The sequence below is a fragment of the Cebus imitator genome, unplaced genomic scaffold (genome assembly GCF_001604975.1).
Source record: "Cebus imitator isolate Cc_AM_T3 unplaced genomic scaffold, Cebus_imitator-1.0 Scaffold118, whole genome shotgun sequence".
NCBI classification, from domain to species: domain Eukaryota; kingdom Metazoa; phylum Chordata; class Mammalia; order Primates; family Cebidae; genus Cebus; species Cebus imitator.
In genome coordinates this window covers 2,192,851-2,202,595 of record NW_016107433.1, presented here as the reverse complement: position 1 = coordinate 2,202,595, position 9,745 = coordinate 2,192,851, and the positions used below count along the sequence as shown (strand labels likewise).

General features: G+C 44.7%; 1 protein-coding gene across 1 annotated transcript in view; it reads right to left on the bottom strand.

The window, feature by feature from the left end:
• The window catches only part of CDH1 (cadherin 1), an 89,906-nt gene that overhangs the window by 8,912 nt on the left and 71,249 nt on the right, over nt 1-9,745 (bottom strand). Inside the window, exons 10-13 of the mRNA XM_017539222.2 lie at nt 7,834-7,850; nt 6,491-6,653; nt 3,061-3,285; nt 1,335-1,562 (exon numbers count right to left, since the gene is read on the bottom strand). Coding sequence (XP_017394711.1) covers nt 1,335-1,562; nt 3,061-3,285; nt 6,491-6,653; nt 7,834-7,850 — 633 coding nt within the window. The remainder of the gene's footprint in view (nt 1-1,334; nt 1,563-3,060; nt 3,286-6,490; nt 6,654-7,833; nt 7,851-9,745) is intronic.

The window sequence follows — 9,745 nt, the reverse complement described above, 5'->3', positions numbered from 1 at the left end:
TAGAGACGGGGTTTCACCATGTTGACCAGGATGGTCTCAATCTCTTGACCTCGTGATCCACCCGCCTCGGCCTCCCAAAGTGCTGGGATTACAGGCTTGAGCCACGGCGCCCAGCCCTTTATATATGATGTTTAAACATTTCTTTAAAAAATTTTTAATTAAAAAAATATATTTTTCATTTTTATCTTGTAGAGACAGAGTCTTGCTTTGTTGTCCAGGCTGGTGTCAAACTCCTGGCTTTAAGCAATCCAGTGCCTTGGCCTCCCAAAGTGTAAGCCACCATACCTGGTCAAAGGTTTCTAAGTGACTTGCTATCACTTGCATTGAGAATCATTCGCTTGCTCTTCTATCATTCACAAGTTTAAAGCCCTACCAGAGTTCTGATGTAGTGTACTCCATGTGGATACTTTGTCATATGATGCACATAATCTGTTTTCATAACTAATTTATTCCTTTAATAGATTCAGTATTTTCTCTCTGTGAATGATAAAAGAATTTGTCTTGACCATAACAGCACCTGTGTCACCCCGAGGGGTCACTCCAGGTGGGCTCCAATGGAAACAGGTTTAAGGACTATGGCAGAATCTGCCAATTTTCCTCAGCATCCTTCTTCTCCATTAACCTTTTAGTCATTGATACTCACTCACTGCTCACCCTACACTCCATCCCTACTCCATGGCAATTTTCAATTCCAAGTAGAAGCTTCCACACTCCCTTGCAACTAGGTGTTGCTGTGTTTGGGCCAATGGTAATAAGTGGAGGTGACATTGCCTCCAGTCGTGTGGCCTCCACTTCCTCTCTCATCCCCTTCCCCCATCTAGGATGGAATGTAGAGGTGGTGGTGGTGGTGAGCTGGCTAGCTTAGACCATGCTGGGGCAGCCCCCAAGGTCTTGCTACTCTGCCTATGGTCTAAGGAACTGCAACATCAGCACCCCCTGGGAGCTGGTTAGAAATGCGGAATCTGTGGCCCCACACCAGACCTCCTAGATCAGATTTCCCAGTTTACCAAGAGGCCCAGGTGATTTGCATGCACTCAAGCTTGGGATGCACTGACTTGAAGGATGAAAATAAACAAGATAGAAGAAACCTGGGTCCCCCATTGACTTCATGGCACAGGGTTGCTCTCCCTCCCATCTTAGACCATTTACCTCTGAACCGTTTGGTAAGAGACAAACTTCTATTCTATGTAGGCCAGCATAACTTGGAAGTCCCTTTCCTATATTGGCTAAACCATACCCTAACTAATATAAGAACAAAAATCATTTTCAGAAAATAAACCTCCTCCATTTTTTTTTTTAAGTCAAAGGCTGAGCCACTTGCCAGCTGGACTTACTTAGCAAAGCAAGAATTCCTCCAAGAATCCCCAGGATGGCAGGAACTTGCAATCCTGCTTCGACATACTGTGCCTTTCGACAGACGCTGGCGGTCCCTTCACAGTCACACACGTGAACCTCTAAGGTGGTCACTTGGTCTTTATTCTGGTTATCCATGAGCTTGAGATTGATTTTGTACTCACCCACCTCTAAGTATATCTTTGGCTTCAAAATGAGAGATTCTTGGGCTGGGGAAAGCAATAAAAAGAAATGATGAGACCAGGAGAGAGAGAGAGAGAAAAAAAAAAGCTCATTCTAGAATAAAATTGTTAGTGAACTAAAGACATTTGCAAGCCAAGCAGAGAGAGCAGAGCTACTTAGGTTTCAGTTAGGTATCTACTTTTTTTTTTTGGCTGTAAAAAGCTTTATTTCCATTTGGTCTAAGGCTTGGGAGAGGGCTCTAGGGCAGGTTAAAAAGCTGCCTAGTGGCTGGAGGGAGAGGCTCAGGCAGAAAGTGGCTCTTCAGATTTGCTGGGCTCAGTAGGCTCCTGGTTGTGCCTTAGGGTGAACCTTTCGAAGAGGTACTCGCCCAGCCTGGCCTGGGGGCCGGCCAGGATGCAGAGGTTAGTCAGGTGGTCACCTATCTTCTTGATGAGTTTCACTTCTTCATCTAGGAAGTGGCTCTCCAGGAAGTCACAGAGATGGAGGTCTGTGTGGATGAAATCCAGGGCATGAAGATCCCAAAGGGCCTGGTTCACGTTCTTCTTTAGGACCAGAGCGACTTCCATTGCATCCAGGGTTTTACCCCATTCATCTTTTTTTTTTTTTGGAGGCAAAGTCACACTTTGTAACCCAGGCTGGAGTGTAATGGCGCAATCTCTGCGCACTGCAACCTCCGCCTCCCAGGTTTAAGTGATTCTTCTGGATCAGCCTCCTGAGTAGCTGGGTTTACAGGCATACACCACCACGCCTGGCTAATTTTTGTATTTTTAGTAGAGAGGGGTTTCACCATCTTGGCCAGGCTGGTCTCGAACTCCCAATCTCATGACACACCCACCTCAGCCTCCCAAAGTGCTGGGATTACACATGTGAGCCACTGCGCCCAGCCTACCCCATTCATCTTGACACAGCTTCTGGATGTCCTGGAGGACAGCATGGCCACCACACTGGTTTTGCATTTATTTTCAGCACATACTCAGCACCCTTGCATTTCTCCTTGGCCAATTTGTGGAATAAGTGGCCCATGCCTTCCAGAGCCACATCGTCACAGTGTAAATAGAAGCCCAGAGAGAGGTTGATGTAGGAGGCCCATAGATGCAAATTGAACAGGCGGTTGATAGCTGCCTCCACCTTGGTGGTATAGTTCTGACAATCTGGGAGCTCACAGTTGGTGGGCAAGAAGGAGCTAACCACAAAAATGGCCTTGTTTGGTCCCAGGAGTGGGAGGTGGCAGAGAACATAGTCCTGGAGGTTGCAAGTGGAGAGGAGATTGGAGGGTGGTTTGAGGCTGGGAGAGGGAGCCCTGCTTGGGTTTTATATTACTGGGTAGCATGCTGCAAAGTTAGATACCAGGAAAGGAAAGAGACCTTTGGAGTAAGGCCTCAAAGACAGAATGAACAAGGAAACAAGTATCAATGGAAGGGGTGGCATCTGGAAGTTGAGAAGAGAAATTGAGAGGTGGGGATCTGGGGGAAGGAAAGCATGGCAGTCACAGCACAGTTGCCAAAATAAAGCTCAGGTACTCACTTGGGTCATTGTACTCAATGGTCCAGTTGGCACTTGCCCCATGTGTTAGTTCTGCCGTGAAGGGAGATGTATTGGGAGGAAGGTCTGCATCAAGGATGTTGATGACTTGAGGCTCTGGATTCCTCTCACAGAAGTATAAATTTCGAGGTTCTGGTATGGGGGCATTGTCATTCACATCAGACAGGATCAGCAGAAGCGTCCCCGTTCCAGTAGCAACTGGAGAACCTAAGAGAAAATGCAGAGGAAATGTTGCAGCTCGGGAACAGTCATGGATCCCCACTGCCTTCTACCAGACCCAATCCAGATCTTGTCCTGGCTCTTCAGTGGTCCCTCACCAGGCCCCACTCCACCCCCAGAACCTCCCATCCTACCAATCCCAGGGCATCTCCACTCCCAGGTGGGCAGGCCTCTGACAATTTTACACAGACAAGCTTATTCCCACTTTGATAACCATTATTCAAGTTATTCCTCACACCAAGGACACCCTCCTCCTTCTTCACATGCCATTATTCATTCATTGAATTTTATTTTATTTATTTATTTTTTTAAATTCTTCAGCTAAGACAGCGGAAGAGGTGATTTATTTTATGGTTGTTACACTCGGCCACAAGTAAACACAGAAATAGTCCAGAATGTCACAGGTCCAGGGCAAAGGACCAACATGGGCAGTTTTGGTTATGAGCAAGGTAGGTCTCAGGTGATCGGCGATCAGATGGCGATGAAGTTCTAGATCCATTGAGACAAGCTCTAGACAGTAGCATGCAGTCCCACAACTTGTACCAGCATCCCCAGCGTCTGGCATTCCATGTTTCTGCTCCTGCGGCCTCCACGGTGCAACAAGCTAGCGGTTTACTTGGACCTCTGCCTCATCTTTCTTCTTTTGCGCTTTAGCCTGCGCATTCGTTTCTTCCTCCACTTGGCTCTCATGACGCAGAGGTTTCAAAAAAAAATGGCGCTAAGGCCGAGCCATTCATTGAATTTTAACAGCTCCGAGAAGTCCTTATTACCTGCTTGCTGTCTCCCTAGGTCTTTTTCTGTGCTTTCATGCCATTTAAGGTCATTATCAAAGCATTGAGTCTTTTATTTTTATTTTAAGCCACATTAGAAGTTTAAAATCAAAGGGGATGAGTTGGGTCTTTTTGAGTCTCTGCAAATTGGTTTTCAAAATAGATTTGGGAATTCATATACACCTTTTTTTTTTTTTTTTTTAAGAGACAGCGTTTCACCACATTGGTCAGGCTGGTCTTGAACTCTGAAGCTGAGGTGATCCACCCACCTCAGCCTTCCACAGTGCTGGGATTACATGAGCCACCATGACCAACTTTTTTTTTTTTTTTTTTAAGCAGGGTCTCACTCTGTCACCCAGGCTGGAATGTGGTGGCATGAACAGAGTTTACTGCAGCCTCTACCCCCTGGGCCTAATCTCTCACCTCTGCCTCCCTAGTAGCTGGAACTACAGGTGCATGTCACCGTGCTTGGCTAGTTTTTAAACTTTTTTGTAGGGGTGGGGGGGGTCTTGCCATGTTGCTCAGGCTGGTCTTGACCTCCTGGGCTCAAGTGATCCTCCTACCTTGGCTTCCTAAAGTATTGGGATTATAGGCATGAGCCACTGCACCCAGCCCATCCACACTTCTGTTTGCATTTTTTTCACATCCTGACACAAAACCAAGCATATGGTAGTAGAAAAAAGTGGTACCCAGGGAACTATCATCAAGATTAGTATACAACAGGGAAACAAAACAACAGAGGAATCCATCTCAAACCTACAAATAGATATGTCTAGATGGCATGACTGTAAATTTTTAAAACTTTTTTTCTCACGTAAAATGTCTTTTCTTTTTTGAGATGGAGTTTCACTCTTATTGCTCAGGCTGGAGTGTAATGGTGCGATCTTGGCTCACTGCAACCTCCAAGCCTCCTGGGTTCAAGAAATTCTTCTGCCTCAGCTTCCCGAGTAGCTGGAATTATAGGCATGCGCCGCCATGCCAGGCTAATTTTGTACTTTTAGTAGAGATTGGGTTTCTCCATGTTGGTCAGGCTGTTCTTGAACTCCTGACCTCAGGTGATCCGCCTGCCTCAGCCTCCCAAAGTGCTGGGATTATAGGTGTGAGCCACCACGCCTGGCTAAATTTTTTTTTAAACAATGAGCACAAGTCATTTAACACTAACTTAAGGAGGCCAGGTATGATAACTCACACCTGTAATCCCAGCATTTTGAGATTATGGGCAGTATGTTGCCCAGGCTGGTCTTAAACTCCTGGCCTTAAGCCATCTCCCGCCTCAGACCCCCAAAGTGTTGATATTACAGGCGTAAGCCTGGCACCCAGTCTATAAATGTATTTAAATACACAGAAACAGTCTGGAAGGACCCACACCTAATTCATTTCATCCAGTGGGTATTATCACTTTTCAGGTAAAGGAATTATGGGACACACAAATTAAACAGCAAATCCAAGGTCACACGAGTATTAAGCTTTGGACCTAGAATGTAAACCATTGTTGTCTACTTCCCTTAGGGTTTTGTCATGTTTCCCAGGATGGTCTTGAACTCCTGGGCTCAAGTGATCCTCTGATCTCAGCCTCTCAAAGTGCTGGGATTATAGGTGTGAGCCACTGTGCCCAGCCCACCTGAATTTTTTGATAATAAGAACGCCTTTGTTTAAGAATAAAAGAAAAAACAAGGCTGGGTGCAGTGGTTCACAATTGTAATCCCAGCACTTTGGGAAGCCAAGATGGGTGGACCACGAGGTCAGAAGTTCAAGACCAGCCTAGTCAACACAGTGAAAGCCTGTCTCTACTGAAAATACAAAAATTAGCTGGGTGTGTTGGCCAGTGCCTGCAATCCCAGCTATTCGGGAGGCTGAGGCAGGAGAACTGCTTGAACCTGGGAGGCGAAGGTTGCAATGAGCTGAGATTGTGCCACTGCACTCCCAGTCTGGGCGACAGAGCTAGATTCTGTCTCAAAAATAAGAATAATAAATAAATAAAAATAAATAAATAAAAGAATCATCTTTTGCAGCAACAGGGATGAAACTGGACGCCATTATCTCAAGCGAAACAAGCCAGACATAAGGAGAAATACTGCATGTTCTCACTTAGAGGTGTGTACACATGGAAGTAGACTGTGGAATGATAGACAATGGCAGCTGGGAAGGGTGAGGGTGGGAGGGAGTAGATGATGAGCAATTACTTAATGGGTACAATGCATGTTATTTAGGTGATGCATACCCTAAAAGAACTGGTTTTACCACTATATATCTCTGCATGTAACAAAATTACCCTTATACTCCATACCTTTATACAAATCAATCCAACAAACAAAAACAATAAAAGAAAAAGAATAAACTCTTGCCTCCAAAAGAAGAGAGGGGCAAGGAAGTGAACTAGCCAGGAGGGTGAGGCAGCAAAGGCCCCGATGAGGCTCCCTTACCGTTGTCTGTAGCTATGATGAGGGCTGTGTATGTGCTGTTCTTCACATGCTCAATGTCCTCCCTGTCCAGCTCAGCCCGAGTGGAAATGGCACCAGTGTCCGGATTAATCTCCAGCCAATTGGCAGTGTCTCTCCAAATCCGATACCTGAATAGGCACAAGCCCTGGCTTTTAGAATAGGACCAGCAAACAGCATGAAGCTGAAAATGGCTTAAGCTCTTCTTCAGTTATCTGATTACTTGTAATGTTTTTATTTTGAAAACCAACAATACAACAGACAAGTTACCAGAATAGTATGGTGACCATCCATGGACTCTTCACCTAGGTTTACTCATTGTTAATATTTTGCCATGTCTGCTCTCTCTCTATATTGACACACACCTACGTAATTTCTTGTTTTGCTGAGCCATTTGCAAATAAATCGCAGAAGTCATGTTCCTTTACTTATAAATACCAGTGTGTGATCTCCTGAGAACAAAGGCATTGTCTTATATAACCTCAACTTGATTTTCAATTTTAGGCAATAAAACTTTGATAGAATACTATTGTCAACTATATGGTGCATATTCAAATTGTCAGATTTTCCAAAAATGTCCTTTACAGCAACCTTGCACCCTTCTGGATTCAGGATCCAATATGGCCTTTAGTTGGCATGGCTCTTTCTTTTCTTTTTTGACACTGACATTTTTAAAATGTGCTGGCCAGTTGTTTTGTAGAATGCCCCTTAGTTTGAGTTTGCTTGATTATTCCTCATAATTTAGATTCAGATCATCCATTTTGGGGGTTGGCGGTGGGGACAAGAAACTACAGAGGTGATGCTGTAGCCTCCCAGCGCAGGACACTGGGAGGCACGTGATGTCTGTCTGTGCTTTTACTGATGATGTTAACTTTGATCACTTGGATAAGGGAAAGGCCACCAGATTTCTTCATAGCAAAGGTACCTTTTTTCACTATATGATATATCTATAATCTGCAGGTAGATAATTTGAGAATATGTTGTTCAGCAACTAACTTTCACTCAATGGATTTAGCATCTATGGGTGATTCTTGCTGAAGCAATGATTTCTATAATCCTTATTTACTTTTAAAAGCAGACTCCTCCAGACCAGCTTCCCCCAAACAATATAGTAGTTTGTAACTGGTGGCAGCATGCCACCTCCTCTCCTGCCATGAACATCTGGAGATGCAGGTTGCCTTGTTGACTTGTGGGTGGGCTGCACTATTGGCATTTAATGGGAGGTACAGGGAGGCTAAAAGAGATCTACTGCTCAGTCATTTACTGGGGTCATAGAAAGGCTCTGATAGGGAAACTAAGAAATCAGAGGAGGAAAGGGCTCTGAGAACCTGTAGGCTTGGCCTCACTTCTTTGGAAGTGCAAAGCAATTAATTACATAAAGTGCTCTTTGTTACAGGTGTAAGGGCCTCTGCAAACAAGCACTAAAGACCTGGTCCCGGAATTTGCCCCAGGACATGCTTTGAACTATCTATTTCACTACTGCAAGCTTTCAACCCGGCCTGGAAACTGTACAATCCAGGGTTCGTCACTGAACCAAATCCTACATTGTTGTTCTTTGATTTTTCACTATTCTTTTAAACCTCAATTAAAACACATCTTGTCAGGCCTTACAGTTTGGAGCATGTAGAAATAGCCTCTAGATTATGAGGAGTCCATTGGCTACATATAGAAAATGAGAGTAATTTTTTGTTTCTTTTTTATTTTTTGAGATAGAGTCTTGCTCTTGTCACCCAGGTGGTGCGATCTTGGCTCACTGCAACCTCTGTCTCCTGGGTTCAAGCAATTCTCCTGTCTCAGCCTCCTGAGTAGCTGGGATTATCAGCGCTTGTCACCATACCCAGCTAATTTTTGTATTTTTAGTAGAGATGGGGTTTTGCCATGTTGGCCAGGCTTGTCTCAAACTCGTGACCTCAGGTGATCCATGCATCTTGGCCTCCCAAAGTGTTAGGATTACAGGCATGAGCCACTGCACCCGGTTGAGAGTAATTTTTTTTCTCTTTTGAGACAGAGTCTCACTCTGTCGCCCAGGCTGGAGTGCAGTGGCACTATCTTGCCTCACTGCAACCTCAGCCTTTTGGGGTGAAGCAGTTCTCGTGCCTCAGTCTCCTGAGGAGCTGGGATTATAGGTGTGCACTAAAATGCCCGATTAATTTTTTGTGTTTTTATTAGAGGTAGGGTTTTGCCACGTTTGCCAGGCTGGCCTTGAACACCTGCCCTCAAAGTGATCTACCTGCTTGGGCCTCCCAAAGTTTTGGGATTACAGGCGAGAGTTGCTGCACCTGGCCCAAAATGAGAGTATTTTAAAGCAAGTGTTGTAGCTGGTTGGTTGGCATGTGGGTTTTCAGAGTCTGTGTGATTTACATTATAGAGGTGCCTTTAAGTTTAAAAAGAGAAATATTAAAAAAAAAAAAAAGAAATATTAATTAGTAAGTTACTTAGAACACAATATTATGGGCTAGACATGGCGGCTCACACCTGTAATCTCAGCGCTTTGGGAGGCGGGGAGATCACTTGAGGTCAGGAATTAAAAGCCAGCCTGACCAATATGGCGAAACCCTGTCTCTACTAAAAATACAAAAATTAGCCGGGCATGGTGGCAGGCACCTGTAATACTAGCTATTTGGGAAGCTGAGGCTCAAGAATTGCTTGAACCCAGGAAGCGGAGGCTGCAGTAAGCAGAGATCATGCCACTGAATTCTAGCCTGGGCAACAAAGCAAGACTCCAAACTCAAAAATAACAACAACAAAAAAAACCACACACGCCACAATACTATGTATGCAAAGTAAAATTGCATTTCTACCATATTACAAGAGCTTAAAGAGAGGCAGCACATCAGACCAAGAATGGCTATCTATGGAGGGAAGGGAAAAGGTGAAAGCCACACAGATAAAGGGAATAAAAAAATAAATTTAGCAAGACAATGGTCTTGTACAGACAAATGACAAAATGCCATGAACTATATTTATATATAAAAATACAGACACACACACACACACACACACACAAATACCCAATTGTTGTAAGTCAGTTGAAAAATCCTGGCCAGATGCTGTGGCTCACACCTGTAATCCCAGCACTCTGCGAGGCCGAGGAGGGTGGATCACGAGGTCAGGAGTTCAAGACTAGCCTGGCCGACATGGTGAAACCCCGTCACTTGAACCCTGGAGGCAGAGGTTGCAGTGAGCCGAGATCATGCCACTGCACTCCAGTCTGGGCAAAAGAGTGACTCCATCTCAAAA